This window comes from Poecilia formosa, unplaced genomic scaffold (genome assembly GCF_000485575.1).
Source record: "Poecilia formosa unplaced genomic scaffold, Poecilia_formosa-5.1.2 Scaffold74, whole genome shotgun sequence".
Classification (NCBI taxonomy): Eukaryota; Metazoa; Chordata; class Actinopteri; order Cyprinodontiformes; family Poeciliidae; genus Poecilia; species Poecilia formosa.
Genome location: NW_006800013.1, coordinates 890,906 through 915,393, shown reverse-complemented (window position 1 = coordinate 915,393; position 24,488 = coordinate 890,906). Strand labels below are relative to the sequence as shown.

Sequence of the window (24,488 nt, the reverse complement as noted above, 5' to 3'; positions counted from 1 at the left end):
TATCTTTTTCAACCTGGAAGACGGTTTTGTTCATCCATGCTGTGAGTCCAAATGCAAGCCTATGTTTGAGAGTCTGCGTCCACCACAGACGAATTGCAATTCATGTTCATTACGTTAGTCCTAATACATCAATATTCCATGAACCTGTGGCATGTGTTTTCTGAACTATGAAGGTCCATATTTTAGTGAGAGTGCTTTATGAAGGAATGGAAAATGAAACCTGCTCATGTAATATGAACCAGGTATATTTAATGTATTCTCCTTTCAGCTAAAAAACCTTGATATGAAGCCTCCTGGATGTTGTTGGTCATCCCAATTGAGTTAATTACACCTGATGCTTCCTTGTCATGTCTTTGCATAACATTAAGTTATTTAAAAAGATCAGATCATTTTAATTAGTTATACAACCTCGATCAATGTTTACAATCTCACTTTTACGTCCAATAAAAACAACATGAGCACACAGAGAAATGATCCTGTATGGAAAGTTGGCAGGTGAAATTATTTGATTTGAATGATGCAGATGTGCATAGTGCAGGAGTCGTCAACCTGCAGTGGCATGTTTGCTTTAGTACCTTTGATGTGGCTCTTAATAACTTTAAAATGTAAATGCATCTAAAGAATGTTTAGCTTTTTGCCATTTTCTTAGGCATTTTCAATCAGGCGGTTTCTTCCCTTGTATCTGTAGGTTTTCTCTGGGTACTCCATTTTGCCCCCACAGTCCAAAAAAAAAAAAAGGAAGAGTGTCAGGTTAACGGGTCTCTATAAATTCTTCTTAGGTGGGATCATGTATGAGTGGAATGGAATGTGGGCTAAGGGTGTTTTGGCAACACCATTAGAAGTAAGTCATAATGTTATGTCTGATCAATGTGTATGTTACGCACACACTGATTTAAAAGCTCATTTTAAAATAAATCCACATCTGTTACAATGAATATGCCTTCCATGCCTTCCTGACATAAGTGTCCGTAAGCTGTGCTATTCATCATCATCTTTCATACTTTCTTAAGCAATCATTTTTTGTACCCCACAGCCTCCCGCCCCTGCTCACTTAATGGAGTCTTTGATTCGCATGCGTATGAACATGCTGAGATGATATTAGAGACGATGGCACGTAGGAGAAAGAAGATAAAACACGGATACAGAGATGAAACCCTGAGCCGGAACAGGATAACGTTGGCCTCAAAGTTTGTGCCGCTGCTCCCTCACATGTCAGGGGTGCATAAATCCTCAATTCTTCATCTTGACTTTAAAAATTCATGCCGTTCATTTGGTTTGAAAGAATGGTGTACAAGAGAGTAATTGATTTCTGGGCTGATCATCCAACCTCGTGATTAATGGTACACAGCATTTTGTGAAATGACATTCTGCCAAACTTTGTTCGCTGAAACAGAATGCTCCAGGTCCAAAGGCAGAAAGAATTATTACATATATGTGGAAGGGGATTTATTATTGCACTCATAGCACCAACTTTCTGTTATATTTCCATCACCAGCACATTTTCCATTTGGCTCTGAAGCTTATTTTTCTGTGATCTCTTAGGTAATGTTTAATAATGACAGTTTGCTGCATTTTTTATTCAGTGTGACTGACAACATCTTGCCCTTGTGTGAAAACAGTGTAGTAAATCTCTGAAGGCAATGAAAGAGTTTGGAAAAATAAATTAGGAGAAAGGTAAATCAACTGATTGTAAAAAAAAAAGAAAGAAAAGTGCCCTGGTGATGATTGCCTCAAATTTCCCACATTCCTCCACAAAAATCTAAAGCTGGACTATGTGGCTGAGTGCAAATAAATCTGACTAAAGTTTTTCATAGAGCTTTGTAAGGAACTATGTATTTCTCTTTGTCACTGCTGAACGATAAAATTAAACTTGATATGAAAAAAATCACACACTGAAGTACAAATATGTGACAACTGACCGACAAAGAAAGAAAACAAGATTAACGGATGACAAGATGAGAAAAATTGAAAAAATGTGTAAATATGTAGTCGGTAGTATGTATAACATTTCATGACTTATTTTTTTGCTTAGATTTGATTTCATATTTCAGCAAGAAATGGCACATCTTACAATTTCAGCTGATGCGCAAGACTTTAACATTTCTGGTAGATGAAAGATGAAAAACCTCTCACAATTGATTAATATCCACATGAATATAATGACTTATGTGTTTTTGCTTTTTTACTGTGTTTTGTTGTCCACATTTCTTCATTAGACATTTATGTGCTTTTGTTTACTCCGAAAAAAGTTGCAACAGACGTTCAGAGATGTAATACATACTTCATGTGGAACTCGCACACAACCCTCACACGAGTGTTCATAAAGTTATTCAGAGATAATTAGTTGTCTTTTGATTTGAATTACAACTTTGCAGATTTTCTTGTACATAGCTAAGTTAAAATATTGTTATTGAGTGTTCTGTAAATGGACCGTATGAGATGAAAAACCAAACTAACCTTCAACAGATGGTTTGTTAAAGATAGCAACAGCTCTTTGTTAGTTTTGATATTTTTAACATTTGTAACTATTGAAATGCCAACCCTGCATGCTACATTATTTTAGGTCATACAAGCTGCAGAATGACCACATATCTTCAGCAATCACACGTTTAACCAAGTATGGAGGTTATTTGTCAGATTGTATGAAACTACAGCGTGGGAGAATTAAACACTTTCTAGTCTTGAATACGAGGCTAAATTGATATATTTATTGCTTACTAGATGTAGTTTTAGCAGAGAAGACTGTTTACAAAATTCACACCAAATGTTCATGTGTTCTTTTTCTCCTTTAAGTGTTGATCATTAGAATCCCACTTAATTTCACAATTTCCATTAAAGTCACATAAAGCTATTTAGCCTAGACAGCTTTTTTTTTTTTTTAGCTCTTCTCCAAAATGAGCAGTATGAGTATATCAACTAATCCAACTCACTAACAGAGGAACAATTTTCTGAATATTTTTGGAGTAAAACTAAGAAGTCCTTGTTTTATGTTGTTTTCACAATGTTTTAGTTAATAAAAACATTATTTGGAAGACTCTGTTTAGAATAATTAGGTTCAGACTTGAGTGTGCCATTTCTATGGAAAAGGATCACGGCCACTGGGGGAAAAAATAATGATGACTATTTGAAAAGAAAAAAAAATCTGAAAAATAAGACAAAAAAACCCCAAAACAACTAAAACTAAAACTAATAAGACATTTTCAAAATTCTGAATATCTTTCTCAGAATTCTGACTTTAATGGGCACCTGGCAGCAACCAGCAGAACTAAAAGATTCTTTGTGGTTACAAGTTGACAAAAACAACATACAATTGACTGTAAAGAAAAAAAAAAGACTCTGCAATAAGAATTTATTTATATTAGTTACTAAGTATCACATTACTGACATGACTGCACATGACTGATGAAAACATTTTTATTGACTTTTTTTTTTTTTTTTTTACTAATTTTTTGAACTGGTGGGCTTTATTAACAAGGCCTAGATAGAAAAGGTGGAAAGAGAGAAAGAGTTATGCATGCAGGAAAAATTATGAGGTCTGGAACCAAACCCCATATGGAGGACAATTATCCTTCATTTAAGTCATTGCCATAAAATATGGATAATAGATATTTTGGTGATTCATTTATTACAAGAGCTTGTTCGTGACATACACTTCTACATCCTAAAAAAGTAAATCAGGATCCATATTTGAAGTTTTAGAGCAGTTCTCAGCAGATCGGCACCTCAATAAAGCCAATATCCTGCTCCAGAAACAAGGGCAGATCAGAGCAAAGAGAAGGATACCATCAAACGCTTCAGTGTAATCATGTGAAGAGCTACAATGCTGCTGTTTTGAAAAGCCAGCCTATCACGTAACAACTTTCAAATTTGGATGAGGAGAATGTCAGCTGGAAACTAAAAATGGTATTCAAGAAAACTGGAAACAAGCTTCTTTTTTTGTTGCCATCTTTTAAAGGAACAAAGAATTTGCTGCGAGTCAGCATGACCGCTGTGAAACTCATCAAAAGGCAAAAAAAACGTAAAAAGCATGAAAAAAGCCTAACTCATTACAAAGACTATTTCCCTCATCTGCGTGGTTCACTGAAGGAGCAGATTGCAATTCAGTACTTCATTAATAATTGAGCATGTGAACAATGGCAGAGTGATAGTTCCATTGTGTTGAAGTCAAAGAATAAGGCACTCCGAATGCCAGAAGGAAGATAGTTATTATGCTGTCTGCGCTTATCAGCTCAAAAGTCTGCTGAAAACAAATTTGCATGAATAGCAGCGTCACTGAATAATACTGTGCTTGAGTCTGACTAAACAGGGATGCTGTGTTTGCAGTTAGTCCCCCTTGTTGTCGGAGTCATCTGTTTGCTCCTGATTTCTCATAAAAAAATATTCAAAAATAGATCTAATAAGATTTTATTTTGTGAATGAAAATATCAGCCATTTGCAGAAACATGATGCAACACCTCAAACAGTCTGCAGTGTTACAAAAGATGAAGAACGTCACTCGTGTCTCTGAACTCAAACGATCTGGATAAAATCCGACAGGCGGAAATTATCTGAGAGAGATAGGAGAGGAGTGTGAGCACACAGGAAGGAGGGTGGAGACAAAAAAAACAGAAGAAGCGAGGGCTTGTTCCAGGTCAAACCGAAAGCAAAACAGCTGAAACAGGAGAAGGGAGCGGTGCTGAGGTCGACGAGGGCAAATCAAAGAACACATGGATTAAGGGCATTTGCCTGACTTGTGGTTAAACCAACTTTTATAGGGAATATCGCTTTGCAAACACACCACAGCCTGCTCAGTTTAAATCACAATATCTGCAGCTTTCAACTGGGAGAATATTTTTTTTAAGAAACTGACAAAGAAAGGGCAAAAATATCGCCCTTTTAAAATCAAATGCCTGTTCTAATAACTTTAAAAAAAAAAAATGTAATAGTAAAGATCTGAAGCCCAAAGAAAAAGGCTTCATATATACAATGAAGCCTGTATATATGCTTCATTGTATATAGTGATCTTCTGAAAAGCTCAATTAATGCCTTAACTGCAGTTAAAAAAAAGTCAGCTTTTTTATGCAAAAAAGCTGACTTTTTTGCATAAAAAGTCAGCTAAAAAGCTTAGTTATTACAGAACCAAGCTGTTCTATAGAACATGATTTAAAGAATCTTCAGATTTTACGTGAAACATGATTTTCACCTATTGTTTTCCCAAAAAAATTTGAAAAAGAGAGTGGAATGCATTTATATCTACCCACGCAGTCTTAAACGGTAACCCTTATATCAACTAATTGCCTTCAGCGTTCCTCTTATGATGAAGTCATTGACCTGGGGTCAGCTGACTCTTCCAACCCAACTATGAACTCTCGCTACACTGCTGCACTTAGACTACAAATTACTTCACACAGCACACAACCAAAAAAATCCCACTGCACTTTTTACTACCTACGTACATATGTGATTATTATGTGTGAATTTTATTTATTTTATTTTTATGAGCTTTCACTTTTGAGTCCATTTGCGCTACTCAAGTGCCTTGAAATTGCCCTCCAGGGACAAATTATTTGAATTCAATTGAGTCGACAAATATTCTCAGTGTAAATAAAGCTGTTTTATTAAAGCAAGAAGGTTTTTGTTTTTGTTTTTTTTAGGGAACAAACAAGATCACCAAGTACAAGAAACATAGCCGACAGGTCAGGAGGAAAGATGTTAGGGAACTTTAAAGAAGGGATTAAATTTTCTGAGAAAACCTAAGTTTTGAACATCTCATTGACAGATGTCTAATCCGTCTTCTGAAAACAGAAAGAGCATGACACAACTGCAAGCCAACAAATACAGAGCTGTCCACCTAAACTGACAGGTCAGGCAAAGAGCATTAACCAGGAAAGGAGCTAAATGGTCCGTAATAACTCAAAAATTAAAATACTTTATTTATCCCAAAAGGGAATTAACTGTTGTCATAGCTAGGCTTATCAAAGTATCTTCAAAGACTTGTTGTGGATAGTGATGCTGTGAGCAGGAAGGATCTCCAGTAGCAGTCAGTCTTTCATCGAATCCAAAGAGGCCCCTGACTGTTGATGTATAACAGCCTCATGAGTGCATGACAATCCTGACAGCTGATATTTCACAGAATCATGATGGACTAGCCACCTTCAAGGGTGAACCTCCCCTGTCACCCGTTGACCACCAACAGAGACACCAGCACCCGTTGCAGCCTCTTTAGGGATAAGCGTGTAAGATAATGGATGGATGAATGGATGTCCTATTTGACAGTGTCAGTTATTGGCAGGCATTGCTGATCCATCTTAATTTCTTTTGTTGCTCCTCTTTAAATCTGTCTGGCTATTTCATTAGAAAGCCAGGCAGACAGATGATCCATGCCCATTAGGATTAATGGAAGAGATGGTTTGGACTTCCTTCTTTTCTCTGTTTTTTAGTCCTACTCTTTAGCCATGGGTTGCAGTTAAGGCATTAATTGAGCTTTTCAGAAGATCACCAGCTGCTCCCACTTGTAAAAGCAACTAATTGTTGTCACAGTTACACATAATAACAACTGTCCAAAAGTTAAAAAAAAAAAAACAAAAAAAAAACACACTGCAAGATCAAAAATCCAGAGGGATTAATTGTCCAAACATGCAAAGCCTCAACCCAAAAAATGATGAATGAAAGTCTACAAAAAGAACAAATCAGAACTAACAGAGCGACTCCAACATGCGAAAGGAACTTAACGAACAGATTTTAAAGCAGATTTTGACTACTGTTGCACTAAACCATATTTTTTTTTAGCAAATACAGCTCTAGATTGTGACTAACAGCATTTCTAATTGTGGATGTAATGCCCCTGAGATTTAACCATTACAACCTATTTTTTCCTTTCTGAATAATCTTTATTTTGTGCTTTTGTACTTTGTGAGTCATGCAACATGTCGCAACTCTCAGACAAGCCTGTTTCACTCTTCTTTTGTCATTAATCCCACTTTGGCTCTCCATCAACATATTGTGTGGAGCTCATTGACACTGTGTGAATGATACAGCATACTTTTTATAATTACCTTGACATGTCTCCCCCAATTACACAGTAACATCTATTTAATCACAGCGATATTAGCCCAATTCTAATACTGTTGACCCCATTGTTTAGAGTTCAGGGTTAAGTTTAGATGTAAAACTGTCTGGGTTTTACCTTAGGCATAAATTAGGCATAAATGAATGGAAGTCTATACAAAGTCTTAATATGAGCAGAAATACAAACTTGTGTGTGTGTGTGTGTGTGTGTGTGTGTGTGTGTATGTGTGTGTGTGTGGGTGATTTGGGGACTTTGAATCTTTCCAAGCATTGCTGATAGAGCATAGAGTATGCAGTTTGTGGGTCAGTGGTGAGACATTTGCTTGCTTGTCCAAGCAAAAACCACAGGACTCTGGGGACCGGTGAAACTGAGGGATTGACACATTAACAATAAGTTTCCCTGCAAGAAAATGAAAAGCTGTCAGTGTCAATAGGCATGTTGGCGATAGAATATTAGAAGTGACTGACAATCATTTGACCTGTACCAAATACCAGCACTTAGCAAAACTCTTGCCGATTAACCTGGCAAACCCAGCACTTTGCAAGCTCTTTCTGAACAGTGACACTCCACAAATCATCTAAACAAAGCCAGTTCAAATCAATCAACTGCATGGATATCAGTCTTGGATGATGAAACTAAATAATTCATAATATTTATATTTATAGATTTAAATGTACTTATAGCAGAACTTGCAGTAAAAAAAAAGCTGATCAAACCACCAAACGCGTCATTGATCACTTTCAAGAACATTGGATATTCAGCACTTTGACTACTAGCGTTTTTTTCCCTTGTACAAAACTTCTCATTACCTCGTTCCCCCTAATGCAAATGTTTTGTAATCAAGATTTTTTTCTATGTTTGCATATATTATTCAAATGAAAGCTATGTTTTTGGTAGATATGCCAGGGATACGAGTAATTTGGCGCTGAACTGTTCTTTAGAATCATCTTCTTTTGCATTTCTAAGTGTCCTAACATGGATTCATTACCATCTACTGGCTCATGTTCCATTTAACATTTTTGAAGAATGATCAGTAATAAAGCTCTGGCTGGGTCTGTTTAAAAAAATAACTGGATAACTGACATTTATGGCATGGGAATTGGAAGATATATAAATACTCAGAATCATACAAACAAACAGGTTTTATCTTATCTGCTGTTTTCCAATAATGAAAATGTTTCTGTCAACAAAAGGTAATATCTACTAGTAAATGGCAGTAACTCTTTCTGCCTACAGGTAAGGCAGAAAGAGTTGGGCATGCACCACTGACAACAACAGGCATGACATTTATTTAAGTCAGATCGAGCATGAAAACGAGAAGCTAAGACTGAATCACAGCACGAAGAGGGAGCCGATGTGCGGAGATAATTGGTTGAGCTGAACTGATTCAGAGCCCATATTTTTTATTCCATGCAGCCTTCCCTGACTTGTTTCTGCACATTATTACGGAGCTATAGTGTTTGCCTGGTTCTTTCACCTTTCAGAGGCTTCAGCATCACCCTCATGTACAATTGTCACTGAGGTGGGAAAATCCAGAAGAATGATGGACTGAATTTGCGTAGGTGCTTGTCAACTAATAAAATTATGGATATCTTTAGTCTAGACAGAAGCTGTGAAGGGTTTCTGTTGCTTGTGAAAACCACAACCTAACTGACAACAAGGTACCCTGTCAGCTTAACATAAAGAATAAACTTGTTGTTGTTTTCTTTTACCTAAGCTATTTACTTTTGTTTGTTAGTGCAAACTGACTGCACACTGTCAGACACAGACACGCATAAAAGAAGAAGTTTTTAGAGCTGACAGGTGCCCTTCATTCTTCCTGAAGTCCTGAATAGGTAATTCTGAAGGTGGAGAGTTGATTTGGGGCCACAGTCAAGGTGGTTGTCAGTTTTCGTCAAGTTTCAGACACAACTCTGCCACAATTTCTGTTGTTCCAGATCAGTGACTGCCCAGCAGCCCCAGAGGAATGTTGGACAGGTTCAGAGCGATGTAAAAGAAGAACAGGGAAACTCTGTGGAATTGTGCCGACTTAGTGGGATTTTCTCTCTGAATTAATCTGAACTGCGTGTTGGTCTTACAGTCAGTATGTCTAAAGTTACAGGATTTTTTTTTAAAGAATAAAAGCAGTGTCTTCCAAAAGCATTCATACATTATTTGACGCGTCACATAATTACACACACGAGTGCATCTGATAATGTCGTGACAGACCAAAACACTAAAGTACCACAAGCAGTCATTGTGAGGTGAAATGAAAGTAATGCAGAGTATTTAAGATTTTTTTTTACAAAGAAAACCCTCTTTAAAAAGATGAGAGTGCAACCAATTGTCATCAAGGTTGTAAATACAGCCGGCCTGTGTCTATTATTACTATTAATACACCTGGATGAGATTTGCCTGGAGCTCCTTAAGGCTCCAGATGTTGGGTCGTGTCGATTGACACGCCTCTGCAGCATCACATTGATATTGGGGAAGTCCCCCAAGAAAGGCAGCTGTAACTGAAATGAGAGTTTATTGGGTGGTTGGGACGAATGGTGTATTTTGAAAAAGAAAAAAAAAATTGCAAATATATTTGTAAAACAAAACAAAACAAACAACAACAACAAAAAAAAACAAAACATGGAGAATATTTTAAAATCTTTTGTAGTTGTCCATCACATAAAATCCTCCCAAAGTTTTCCGGGACTTGTGATTGTAAGATCACAAAATTTGAGAGTTTGGAAGCAGTGTGAATAGGTCTGTAAGAAACAGATCAGCAAATGTGATTGACACACTCACACAATCTGGAATGTTATACATTTTAATGGCTTACAGCATTAGGGAGAGCTTGCAGGCTTTTTTTTTTGTCCACCACTGATGCACGGGCTGGTGCTTCATGCAAATTGTTACCAGTCAGGCTTTGTATCTCCATGTTGGAGCATTACCCTAATGAAAATCTGTCTGACCTAATTAAAAAAGGCTCAAATACTACCTGTACACCGACTTGTAATTCTACAATCGCATGAAAAACAGATGGACTTTATCCGGCTAATTACTGAATAACTCTGTCCATCAAATTCAGAATTGTATTAGCTCAAAAAAAGCTGCAAAAGCAATATTGTTTGGGGGTTTTTGGGGTTGCTGGGAAATATACAAAGAGGTAGGTGAAACATTTGGGAAGTTATGATGAGAAGAAACCAAGAGAGTGGACAGAGATACCTAATTACCATAGCAAGAAAGAAAGAAGAGAGACTCAGTGCTAAGCAACAGGTAACCCTGGTCTGTGCCTATTAATATTTCAGTGAGGAATCTCTCCTGGTGCTCTCACTTTGGAATTCCAGGAATGTCTATATGCAAAGCCTGATCTGAGTGTGTAGGAAAATGCTTGTGTGAAGCCATGCATGCAGGTGCACGTACCATCTCCATGTGTAGCCATCAGTCTATTGAGAGCTAGAGGGCATGTACTGGTCGGCCAGCTACTCCCACCGACCTCATCATTCTCCCTCTTTCTCCCTGTGGGGTGGCCATGCCAGCAAGCCCCTCCGGCCACAATGCACACACAATCACACTCACATACACACATATATATGCATGTGCACATTTGTAACCAATGCTAAACATGTTCTCGCAAGCATGCACACATTCACATTTGCGTGCGCAGTGCACGCTCTCTCCCCCACTTCAACCATTAATCCGTCCTTCCAGCCAGCTAAGCTTGAGGGTCTCTGTGAGTGGGCAGCAGCCCCCTGCCGCGGCCCTGGCCACATTAGCGGCTTGGCGGGAGAAGGGAACGACTGGGCAAGCCAGTAGCCTCCAGCAGGCGTCCCCCTGCAAAAGTTGGCACCCTTTAGATGAGCTGGAATGGCCACAAAGTGAGAAGAATCTAATCCGGTTATACAAGGGTTTTTTTTTTTTCTCTCACAGCTTCCTCAGTCGCCAGAGGGGCTTATATGGGCAACATTACATAGAAAAAAAAAAAAAAAAAAGAGTCCTGCACGTAGTGTTTACTCAGAACTATTAGATTAAAATTAAATCAGTACAGTCCAGTGTAAAACAAACAAAAAGTATATGCGATAGAGAGGATTCATTCAGGGATATCACACGACACCTTTATGTGGCTTATATCTCTGGCGTAAATAAATCCTGCAGCGATGCTTCCGTGTGAGGATTAACTTTTTAGTCATTGTTGACTGGCCTCTAGCAGATACCAGTTAGTCCATGTTTGCCGAGTGGATGGTGAAATGTAGCCTACCTGCATAAGGGATGGGGGCGTCTTTATCCAGGGCAACCAGTGGAGGGTCCAACAGAACAACATCAGTGTTTTCAGTTATCACTCCATGGTATGATGTCTCTATCCAGGGCTTGTGTTTGTTCACTGTGGACACAGAAAGCAACAAATGAGCCTTAAGAAAACACACCTTAACACAGATCAGTGGCTTCATTGCACTCAAAGTATTTCAGCTTCTTTGATCTCAGAAGGACATTTTTTTTTAATCTCTCTTTAGAGCTCTTCAGCTGTTTTAAATGAAAATTTTGTAATATTTTCAAGTAGTTTAATTCCAGAGTTTAAGGACATAAAGTAGTATAAATACTAAAAGGGTTAATGTTTTAGGGCACTTTATCAGTCTTTGGAGTGTGCGGTGTTGTACAAACACTGGCCACTTCTCCACCGTCTTTCATTCAATACAGAAAAAAAGCATAAAGAGAACAAACAGGGAATATTTTCAGTTCTATGATGTTATATTTGACCAGAAAAGAAGAAAGAGAAAAAACAAGTTGCAACAAATTGTTTGACTCTGTAAATGTCAGGTGTGAGTTGAAGGATAAGAAATGACAAAGCAAGGCTGTAATTTTGGTTCCCCTGAGATTCAGGACTAAGGTGCAAAAACAATAATTACTCCCCATTCGACGACAGGAAAAAATAAGAAGTGGACTCTCTCTAGGTTTAAATCAAGCAGCAATTGTTACAGACCACTTCAGCCATGCACTGGATGTCAGTAAAATCAACGCCAGTGCTAAAATGTGCTGTTTCGAATGATTTTGATTTAAAAGAACAAAAGTCACAAAACATTCTCAACTTTCATTGGGACAATGAAAGTGTTCAAAAACCATCTTGCTGCTGCACAATACCTGCTACTGCATGTCATCCATGAATTATATTACTTTTGTTTAGCTTACATATCTGCACCAAATCACTACCCAGATACCAGTCGAATCTGAGTCCCTCTTGGATATCAGAGCTTCTCACCCCATCTCTAAGGGAGAGCCCAGACACCCTACCAAGAAAAACCATTTCGGCCGCTTGTATCCGGGACCTCATTCTTTCGGTCATGACCCAAAGCTCATGACCACGGATGAAGGTAGGAACATAGATCGACCGGTAAATCGAGAGCTTCGCTTTTTGACTCAGCTCTCTCTTCACCACGACAGTCCGGTACAGCGCCCGCTTCACAGCAGACGCTGCGCCAATCCGCCTGCCGACCTCCCGCTCCCTTCTTCCCTCATTCATGAACAAGATCCCCAGATACTTATACTCCTCCACTTGGGGCAGGACACATCTATGTTTTACCATCCAAAGATGGTAAAATCAAGTTATCCATAAAATCAACAAATAATTCTAGATGCACATTTCACAACAGCAAAGGCTTAGCTGAAACTGGTTCATGAAAAATAAAAAGATCCCAAGCACAGAAGCAAAACTACAATAAATGGCTGCAAAAGAACCAAGGTGCTGCAATGGAATAGTTAAAGTCCAGACCTCAATCAAATTACAATGCTACAGTGAAACTTATGGAGAACTGTGTAGAAACAAATATCAGCAACTCTCAATGAATAAAGGCAGTATTGTAAAGAAGAAGTTATGTGAGAGGCTATACTTTTAAGGGTTAGATCATTAACATTGACAGTAAATGAAACTTTTGCCAGTGACAATAGTAATCACAAAGAGCTGATAAGCCTGCGAGTCACTGATGTCAATTTAATGTTTTTTGTGTAACCTAGTAACTGATAGCGCTGCGTACACAAATTACCTTATATCAGTTGTAAGCACAATAGATCACCACTCTGCAGATTTAGAAAGATGTTTTGTGACAGTGACTTCATGACAACACAGAACCAGGGAAACCTGAGAAACACATTTTCTCACATGAACACCGGAAGACTACATATTCATGAGGGGCAGCCAAGAAAGCGTGACTAACAGCACTGATACAGTCAGAGGAGATCATTCACTAGTATATTAGGAAGTGATTAATATTCATTAGTTTGATAAAACAGTGAGGATAATCATGGGTTTTGACTGTGCAATGATGGGAAATAACTTGGTGATAAAGCTACAGTGCAAAGGCCAGCATGTTCTGTCTGATACTAAACAGGATGGATGTTTTTATGTTTACAGAACATACTGTATTATCTGAATGTTTTAGCTGAAACTAAGGCTGTATTTATGCAGCAGATCTCAATGCTCAAATCTGACTTCTAGTTAAATCCACCTTTTTGTTGCATGACTGTTCATATCACTAGTTACATATGGCCAAAATCAGGCTTCTGTGTGAGTGGTGAACAACCCCTAAAGAGAATCGCATGCATTGAAGAACACTGCTGATGTCACACAGCATCGCACTGTTTCCTTATGTTATAATGGGTGCCAATGTCTATGGATCAATTTAAAGTTTTTCAGTATTGTCGCAAGATCATAACAACCCAAAGAAGCTAATGAAAAGAAAGTACAACTAAAAAAAATGCCCTTTTGTGGAGAATTGACTGCAACTTCTTTAGAAAAGTCTGTTTTGATGTGTAGTCAGAGCCAGGACAGGTAGGATTGTGATGTGTCGCACTGCAAGCTAATAATTTTCATATCACTATTTAAGTCAGGATTTACGATGTCTGCCTCCTGCTACCATATTCATACCACATATGTATCCAAATTAGTACCATGTCTGAAGGTGGCACAAATGAGAATTTTTATGGAGGTGAAAAGATCTGGATCAAGATCAAAACTGGGCAATTCAGACTGTTGTGAAAAACCTGGACATAGGTCACATATGGGATAAAAAGACAATGTGAGTTACATTCGCCTGCTGTGTGAACATAGCCCGGTGAACCTGTGTACACTGTAGCCCCAGTTTTTACAGTATTCTGCAGCTGTAGCTCACCTTCTTCAGAATTCAAAATGTAGTCTGTTCAGAGTTTTATGTAGCTGTAATAACTGCTTATTTGGCATTTATTTAATCTAAAGCCTGTACAGCATGGTTACAATTAAAGTGTTTTCATCCACACAAGTGCTCCTCACCGGCTGTTTTCTCTTTTCAGGATCGTTCCTAAAATAAAATAAGGATAAGATTAAGTTAAGGCTAGGAATGTAAATACCAGACCAACCTGTCTAACAAATGACATGCCACATTCAAAATGTCTGAATCTGAATTTTAGCAAGTTGGCTTTATTGTGGATAGTGCATTTGTTCTGATGTGATTGGCAACAACCTAACACAGTGGCCAATGAGTGTTGATCAAAATGCAATTCTCATTTGTGACAACAGCAAAGTTCCATTTGAAAAACGCACCATGAGACTGAGCACATTTAGTAATTGGGAGTCATGAGGACTGAAGAGCCTTTTCAGCATAGTCACAGCCAAGGATTCCCGCTGACCTTGTAATCTGCGATGCTTCATGTGCCTCTCATTCTCTCTACTTTAGCGGTGTCAGACGGACCTGAAGGTTGTGTCCTGAATTATGAAATAAAATTTTACCTGTTTTCACTAACACAGTAAGAGAAAAATCACCAACAGAAAACTCAACATCACTAATTAGTGCCCCCCTTTTGCGGGGCTATCAGTCAGCATGACCAGGCTGCTTTGCAACTGCAAGCTAATCACAACTTAAAGCCTTGCTGCTCTCTATGTATGTGGGATAAAATGGTTTTTTTTATCAGGAGTGATGAGAGCAATAAAGCAGTCTGCCTCCGGTAATCGCCACGGCATCAAGATGACATCCCACCCACATGTGAACCCTACCCCCACACCCACAACCACAGCTCAGCCAGTCACCGGGAAGACACACGTAGCGGAACCTCGAGAACAGAATTGGGTTCATGCACTGACAGCCGGAGTCCTGGCCCTGAGTCATTATGGGAAAATGGATGATCTGTTCTTTCGTCTTAGAATAATGTCTGGCCGTTGGAGGTCGAGGAGGCAAGAATGAGAGGGTGGGATGATGGGTGGAGACCATCAGTTGCCGAGATTCCCAGTGGAAGTGTTGCTGCAGCTTATCACGTTTGAACCCGAAGCTAATGCCCTGACATTAAGTGATTAGCTACATGGAAAACCATGGCAACTTGAATCAAAACTGAACTTAAATCCTCTAATCAATACCAAAGTAACATCACTCTCTGCTGTTAGACTCGAAGGAACTCCACTTCTCAGCTTTGCTTTCTTTGCTAAATGTCTTTAGTACACTTAATGTAAACATTTACAATGTGGTAAATATTTGGACTCTATGCTCCAGACTGAAATGGACTGATAAGAACATTGTCATTTTCTTATCCGCCTTTCATTTTTCTCTTCTGACAATTGTTTTTCACATGATTGAAATAAAGATTTTTATCATTTTATAGTTGCCCTTTACATGTTTTGATTTATACCTGTGATGCTCATCTATAGTTTTACTTTCAAGAAAGACTCTAATGGAATGAATGCTTAAAATAAAACTCAGTCCAAGACAAGTGACCCCAATTTCAAAAAGTACACAACCTGTACAGCTGCTAAAAGCAGTCAGTAAATGGCATGTGATAACCTGCGAATGGAGGGAGGTCAATTCGCTGCCGACTTGAGAAACCTCACATCTTTCTGGGTGAACGTGGCCTGCTAAGGTGTTAAACGATTTTTGCATGTTCATGCCAGAACTGGAATTAAACATAGAATTGTGTGCAACAAGTCAGGGGGGTTAAATATATTGAACTAAGTTGCTGTGTTTGCTTATCTACTGCGCGCAGTTAAAGCATCCATACCAATATTTTCTAGTTTTATTCTTCACATTACAACCATAAATGTCAATGTGTTTTACTAGACTATTATGTGGTAGGCCACCAAACGTAATGCATGTTTTTAAAATCAAAGCAATAATTTTCTTTTGTTTTTACGCATAAGTCTGACCCAGAGTACTGATAAAATACTAAAAACGTCTTTTCACTATTACAGTTAGAAGCTGAACTAAATTTTATTTGTGGATATAGGAGCAAAAAAATGGGAATAGAAATGTACACCACAATTTCTTCATATTTTAATTTGTAAGTGTTTTAGAACCACATATAATTTCATTCCACTTCACAATTATACACTACTTCATGTTAGTCTTTTATATAATAATCCACATAAATGTAATTAAATTTTGGGATGGTAAGTTGATAATCTATTCATATATTCAGATGGTATGAAATATTTTACAAGGCACCATTGAGCTGAGCCAAATACCAAGACTTTCATATTTAAATAATTCCTGGATATTCCTAGGCAATTGTCTTAATTTTCAGAATAAAGATGCTGCGTTTCTATCTCTAACCCCTTCAACTGCTCCATATTATCCAACATGTGGCTCCCAAATTAATAAATTGCATCATTCATACATTTTAGTATCTGCCTATTTTTGCATTTTCACAAACGAGCAGAGTCACAGGCCAGAGAATAATTTCTGTGCCTCAAATCAAATTAATCACAGGAATATAGTTATTACCCCTGTCCAGGCTAATATAATCAGTTTGTGTGACAGCTGAAAAGAGAATTCTGGAGCCGCGATGCCCTTTAGAGCGAGCTGCAGGTCAGTGGGCCTATCCCCCGCCATTTCATTGCCAATTAAGCTGAGAGGCGTGGATTTGACTTGAGGTTCTGAGCATGGCAGAGGCGCTACAACGGTGGATTAATCTCTGACCAGGCGATGTTGTGCCACCGTGGCGGTGCTGGTGAGTGCCACCTCTAACCAGGCTGATGCTGCAATCTGAACAGACCTCTGGAGGGGACGCAGGGAGGAAGAGAAACAGTTGTAATTAAAAAGAAGTCTGTAGGAAATTAAACTCTGATTGATAAGGTCAAGAAAAAGGGGCTGCAATGAATACATCAGCATAATGAAAAGTAAATGTAGCAGAGACAGCTAGGCATTACTGCTAGCAGCACGCAATTACAGCCAAACTGGAAGCTGGGAGCTCATCACAGCTCAAAGTGCCACTGAGACGTTCGTCAGTGGGTAACTGCGAATCAGCCAGAAACATCTCCGCTCTGCCCTGTACGAGGAGGGGGCTCGTCTCTGCTTTTTGCTTTGCTCTCCACCACTCCATCATCGCACTGATCCCTGTCTTCTTTAAACCCTGGAGATCTTTGCAAATGCTAATCGTGTATGCTCTGTGTGTCCTGGCTTTGTGCCTATGAGAGCAGGCTGACAGGAACCATCTGCAGGGAGACAGCTTTATCACATTTAAAAGCTTCCAAGTAGATCACTTCTCCAGACAGGTAGCATCCCCCAGTTTGGTCTTGAAATCTGTTTAACTGCAGGCTGATGCATTTAATATCAAAATGTAGCTGACACCAGCTGTAATGCATTTTTAAAAATAAAAAGAATGTTGTGGACTCCTAACTCCTATCATTCAAGCATCTTTAAAAAGTCATAGGGGAGGTGATGCTGTGGGCAGGAAGGATCTCCAGTAGCAGTCAGTCTCGCAACTAGTATGAAGAGGCCTCTGACTGAAGAGTCCTGCATGACAATCACATAAATGTCATGACATAGTAACAGCTCGATATCTAAGCAATATAGATAATGTTTCACAGCAACATGTTCTGGATGACACGGTCACTCCTCACTAAATCTGTCTGACCGTATGGTTAGAAAGCCGTAAAGAGAGATCTTGGAGTCTGGGATATATTTAAAAACCAGTTTGTATAAAAAAGGTAATAATTCACTTTATACATTTTGGGAGGCTCTGCAGGAGCAAATCACTTCAAAAAGCCTCAAGGAAACTATGGGATATTTGCAGACCTCTGCCACTGCCACACCTCAGTCACATTTAAAGCCAGGCTTTGACTAAGCCACATCAAGACTTTCAATTTCTTTGTGTCATTCTGCTTCATTACCCAAATGTTAGACTGCTGAAATTAAGGTGTCAAACTGACAATCTTTGTTTAAACATCATAAAAGTTGTGACAAGTGTTTCAGCTGCTTTTCTTACAACTCTCTCCAAACCAGGATGACAAATAGCAACAATGTTTTTCTTGGTATCCCTAATTGCATGATTATGTTTTCAATCACACATTTGCAGCAATTTATTTAAGCAGGTGTAGAGGGAATTCCAGTTTGTTTATCCACTAAATCATCGGCAAAGTTAAATGCAACGATTAAGTCAATAGAAGACACAGTTAAATGCTCCTCAAGGTGACTAAATAAATCTGAGAAAGACTTGAGCTGAATACAAGCAGGGTTATTAGCCTGAGCATGGAGCAAAGCAAAATGTGTTCCTGCCAAGCCTCCTGGGTCACATTGAGCCCATCGTAGCTCCTCTCAGACAGCGACACCCTGACCTGTTTTGTGTCTGCTTCTGCAGTCCTTTCAGCTGTGAGCTTTGTTTGGAGGACATTCAGTGGAAAGTAAACTCCAAACTATAAAAGTAATCTCAATATAGTTGAAATCTAATTACATATACACAGACCGAAAAAACTGAATGCTCACATTATTTATGACTAAACTTTTTTATTTTAGTGCCATTCGGGTGCATTTTTAAAAAAAAATATTTTTCCTTTTTGTTAATTACCAGAAGAGCAAAAGACAGCTTAAAATTATTACTTTCTTTAATTTCAAATTCAGCTAAGTAATTTTACTAGAGTACAATTTTCATATGCTTGAAAATGCCATATCCAAATGTTCTAACAATAATTTCCTAAGTATCAACAGCATGACAGCGTCCAGCCAAGGCACAGGAAGAAGATGTATTTTTCCCACAGAAAGTATTTAGGTAAAACTTTGTGTTTTAAGCTCAACAAAAGCAAAACATTTTGTAGATGCTGGTTAACGGTGATGATAGTGTGCCATCATCCACAATAAAACAATCTGACATAGGGGCTGGCAGCATCATGTGGTGGGGGTATTGGGACTGGTGCAGAGTAGTTCAAGTTCAATAAAGTCGATATGCTGGAGTGGCCATCAAAAAGTTCCCGTCTCAATCCTATAGAATATGTATAGGTGTGTATGAGAGAAGTGTAGCCTACTGATCTGACTCAGTTGCACCATTTCTATTTGGAGGAAAGGGTCCAAATTCTAGCAAGCTATTATAACAAGCAAAATATTTGATCAAAGTCATACAGGCTATAATGCAATTTTACCAAACACTAAAAAAAAAAAAAAAAAAAACTAAAATTGTTGTGACTTTTAATAAAAATAAATACTTTTTAATGGAAACAAAACAGCCTAGCCTGTTTTAGTATAAAACAATGATTAAAAAAAAATCTAATTGTTTTTATACAGCAGACATATCTGTTTTCAACTCAATATACGGAATTGTACTTATATAAGACAGCTTTGAGGTAAAAGTGCTAGCATGATGACCACGATTTGACCTTTTTGTACCTGCTGTGTTTGAATTTTGGTTTTTGATACGATGAGCTGATTGTAAGTCTTGGCTGAGTGAGATAAAGCTGGATCTCCTCATTCTTTTTAACTTCAAAGCCTGCGCTGCGAGTCTCTAGGTGTATGTGAATGACTAAAGTTGTGTTACTGTGTCTTTGTTTGCGTGGTATACATGCTGCTTCTGTGGCCACCAGCAGGTTGTGCATTTAGGCCGTGATCTTAGTACCTTGTGTCTTGATGACTGTGTGCGTGTGTTCAACATAACAGTCCACATGGGAGGTTCAGTGGTGTTGATAACAACAGGCCCTTGCATCTTCTTTACCTAACAGATCCAAAACAACAAGTGCACCGGTGCCCTGCAAAGAAACGGGGTGAGCGTTGTGGCTGCGGTAAACAGAAGACCTCAGAGCAAACATCCCTCACCTCCTGGCACAAGCAGAAATAAACTTTAAAGTATTTGTTCTTCACAGACAAAAACAAACACTCACAGGAGGCAAAGGGCTAGCACACGTGTAAAAATCCTTTCTTTATTTGCACCGCAGCATGCAATGGCCTTTTGTCAGAGCAGTTCTTTCCCATCTCCCCCTCTCCAATCCTCCAGCAGTATGAAAGCTGTGAGACAAAAGGTCAGACTTTTATTGCAAGTTTGTTTTTTACCTTCGCTGGCTGAAATCCAAACCTCCTCAACCTCACCTCCCTTTGGATTCAGAGCACACAATTACAGATGGGTCGCTGAAACTGAGAGGAATGCAAAAATAAAGGCAATCTGTCTGAGTTTGTTCCTTTGATTTAATCAATGTGCTGCCATGTTACTGCAAGTTTTGCTCTTCTTCCAGAGAGAAGGGAAAAAGAGTCAGTGCCCCGCCAGCCTTCCTGCTGTCCCCAGGGATGAGTTAGAAAAACAAAAAGCGAGATGAAGGCGTTTTCCTGCATTAAGGCTCATGCTCGCACAAAGCTAAAAGCATCCATCCAAATGTCCAGGAGTGGATGTTTGGGAGCTGCATATGCACTTTTGGAGCCATCGCCCCCAGCCATCATTACCCCTCTTTATCAAACGGCTACATAGTCACAAATGTGCTCTCTCTGGATCATTTGAGGGCCATTATCCCAGTCCATTATTGTATGTGCAATTCGAGACGCAGCATTTGCAGCTTTCAGTTTTTCTCATATACATGTAGACTCAAAAAATAAAATCGTTAGGTGGGAAGAATTGAAGAGTCTGAGGAGTTTGAGATTTCAAAATGGTAGGTAAGTGCAAAGCATCAAATGAGTGGGTAAGGACCTAATAATACCTAATGGAGAAACGTATCGGGTTACTCAATTACGTGAATGGCTTAATAGTTTTAAACTATGCAGGAAACGTTTTCAGTCTGCTTTTAGTCGAATATTTCTGATCAGTATTCATACTTAGATTGCCCAACCTACATACAAAGATTTCTTGATGCAGGGGTGACAATGTCCAATCCTCAAGATGGTACTATCCTACCATTCTCAAGACAGTAGATCTTGAGGATTTGTTGAGCTTGAACTTTTGGATGCATCCCTGCTTCTACACGCATGTATCAAATGAATGGCTCATTATCAGGCCTCTATGGAGCTAAAAGATGTTGAGGAGCTATTTGATTCATGTGTGTTGGAGAAAAGAGGCATTGAAAAGTTGCAGGACAGCTCGCAGGGACTAGGCAAACTCTACCTTGATATACAAAGAAACTGACTTATATTTCTTTTCTCTTTCTTTACTATTCAAAGAAATATTGATTGATCTTTGCTATGATACTTTTGACATAAACTGATCACAACACGTTTAGCAATTTGACTCAGAAGATGTACAATCAAAATTTGCTTGTCCTTTTTTTTTTTTTTTTTACACTGGGTTAAAAGCAAGCCATGGCCTCTCTAAACTGGAACAATTTTGCAAGATCGCTGTGAACCAGAACAATGTGCATTGTGCTTTTGTCTTCACTTCGGTCTGTGAAATATCACACAGTATTTTTCCCTTTTGTTTCACATATTCTTTATTAAGCATAAATTATGCAACGGAGTGGGAAGAAATTGCATATATCGGCAGAAAACTTATGATGTAGAATATTCTATATACATTTACCAAAAAAATGTATTGGTAAGTAACACATGATAGCATCATGTGTTATACTTATAACACATGATCACATCTTTACTGTGGAGTACACATCATCAGAACTTTCATTAATTCATTAGGAGCATGAGAGGATGCAAGTAAACAGGTAGAGGTGGGGTTTCATAATGCTGTACCCCAACATTAGCCTATCTAATGGACATCCTAAACTATAAACAGGCATTTGTACCTGCTGCATTTCTTAACTACTGTAGTCAAAACGAAAAAACATCCATCCATTCATCACTCTAAAGTTCACAGGCTTGAGATTTTTCATTATGAGTTGTCTGCTATTGTTGTATTACACAGGAAACCCTATAAGTCTATGTTTTTGTTTTGTCCTCCTCCTTCTCCACCACCAGCCTCATTACTAAATATGACAACACCAATTGTTCTTGACAACCAAACAGGTACAAAAACGTGGCTTGTTTTGGCCAAACAGTCTGTGGTGCAATTTGGAAGTACTCCTCTACAGCTGGGAGGCCTATTCTAACACAGGCCTAGCACATGCCCATCACTGTAGACAGGGCCTGCAAGTGACACTGTATGCAGTGGTGTAGAAATTGAGGATTATGTTATTCTGTTGTTGCTGAGATGCTCTGGGTTGCAGCTTGGACACAATGCACATAGCAGCTGAGCGAGTAGAGAATTTTGTTATGTTTTTTTGTTACTACTGAGAGAGACTGGTGAGAGTGTGGTTAAATTTAGAATTGGTAGTTCTCTCTTAAATTCACCAATCCATGTAGGTGTGTGCATAGAAAACATCAAGGATAAACAACTACAACAGTGCATTAAGATTCCTCCATGCTTGATCTAGGACCCATATATGGTGCCATTGTGACGGGTCCAATCTTTAGCTCTGCGTTGTATGTTTCTATCAGTGTATCAAACAGAATAGGAGCCAGATCGCTTTAATTTAGTCTGTTTGAGATATCAAAAGAAACAGCAGTGAGCACTCTGCAGAGTCTGGTCCAAAACACCTTCCTCTTGCTAGCCCAGCAATAATTTTCTGTGTTTTGACATGTGCAAAAATACAATATTTTTACATTTAACAATGACATTCAGTCACCCTTGTTATAGTGGAACCAAAACAAATCTCTTAACAAAATTTGTCATATTTTATAAAACCCATACCTGTTTGATATATCAAAAGAAACAGCAGTGAGCACTCTGCACAGTCTGGTCCAAAACACCTCCCTTTGCAAAGAAAATCAGTGATTCTTGAGAATAGGGACAAAGCAGGTGGATAAAGCACAACATTTTAATAAAATATACACAAAATATAATTTTTTTTTCAAATATCTGACTAAACTAACCTGGGTCATGTGAGTGCAACAATGTATATGTTCCTGGTGTTTGATGAATATTTTTTTTTATTTTAAACATTGTAGTAGGTGGATGATGCCTGTAAAATCCCTTGTCCTGGAGCAGACCTCAATACATTATAATAGTTTAAAACAATTAAAGAAATACTAAACTTATACATTATGACAATTAAGTATAAGTAGTCATATAAATAATTATAAAAGTATCAATAAATTGAATTTAAAAAAATCATTTTTATATATTTTCCAACTCCAATGAAATTTGTCCCTAATTTTTGTCAACACCTTGAAACATAAAAAGAATGTAAAAAACTCAGGCATTATTGGGGGGCACCCGAACTTCTGAGGACCCCATGATCTCTTCCTTTCTCTTCCTTTGCTAAGAGGGCTAGTTAGCTCCGGTTAGCTTAAGTTATTCTTTAGTTTTTTCTTCTGTTTTATTCCTAAGTTGCTTGTCACAACCATGATGTATCAACACCATAACTGACAATTTACAAAATTTGATGAAATTTTGTGAAATAAAAGCTTAATTTTGGTAAACTGTAAAGATTTCATGGACCTGATGAGCTACAATATGGCCTCCTCAAAGTAACATCATATAAATTGAGGTAGTTTGGTATTTTGTCAACTCCGTCAGATGTCAACTCCATCAGAGTTTTTGAGACTCTTTTGGTGAAATTGTTGACAAATCTCACTTAAATGTGCAATTAATTCATTTTTAATGTATTTTACATAAATTGCATTATTTCACATGTACCAAGTTTTTCTTTTTACTCACTAGTTTGTCACCACCTGCAGCTGTGTCAACTCCATCAGATGGACTTTTTGTTGTTTTTTTGTTTTAAATAATATATATTTTTTTGTTTCTTGAGAAGCATTTGTCTGTAAAAATGAGTAAAAATATCACTAACAGGGTATTTTAAAAATAATTTTATATTTATTTTTGTCAGATGGTGATGACAAAGTTCTGGGTCAGGTTGATTTTTTTTTTTTTTAAATTGCAACTGGGAGCTTGCACCTTAGCATCTTTACATTTCCGAAACATTATTTGTCATATTTGCATATATAAGGTTGAGAAATGATTTTTAAAAATTGGGGAATATTAAAACCCATTTTGTCCCTATTGTCAAGAATCACTGAAATAACATCCAAAATAAACAAAAATGAGTCACAAACAAAAAAACAACTCCCGCCACAATTGCGTGAAATCAAGCTAATGCACAGTTATATAACTGTAACACAGGAACTCGTGTTAGCTTGCTGTACATTTAAATACAATCCATTTTCGGCTTCCATAGTCCAGAAAAAAAACATTTCCCTCAGACACTGGTATAAATATATAACTTATGAAATGTGAATTAACCAAGAAAAATGTTTTACATCTGGACCGATAATGTAGCATGGCT

At 38.1% G+C, this 24,488-nt stretch overlaps 1 protein-coding gene across 2 annotated transcripts in view; it reads right to left on the bottom strand.

The window, feature by feature from the left end:
* LOC103140714 (calsyntenin-2) overlaps positions 1–24,488 on the bottom strand; it is a 311,418-nt gene that overhangs the window by 177,042 nt on the left and 109,888 nt on the right. Inside the window, exon 2 of one of the 2 annotated variants that reach the window (XM_007555973.2) lies at positions 11,277–11,399. In XM_007555973.2, coding sequence (XP_007556035.1) covers positions 11,277–11,399 — 123 coding nt within the window. Of the gene's footprint in view, positions 1–11,276; positions 11,467–24,488 lie in introns of those variants that run through there. The other variant, XM_016673371.1, reaches the window with a different exon arrangement.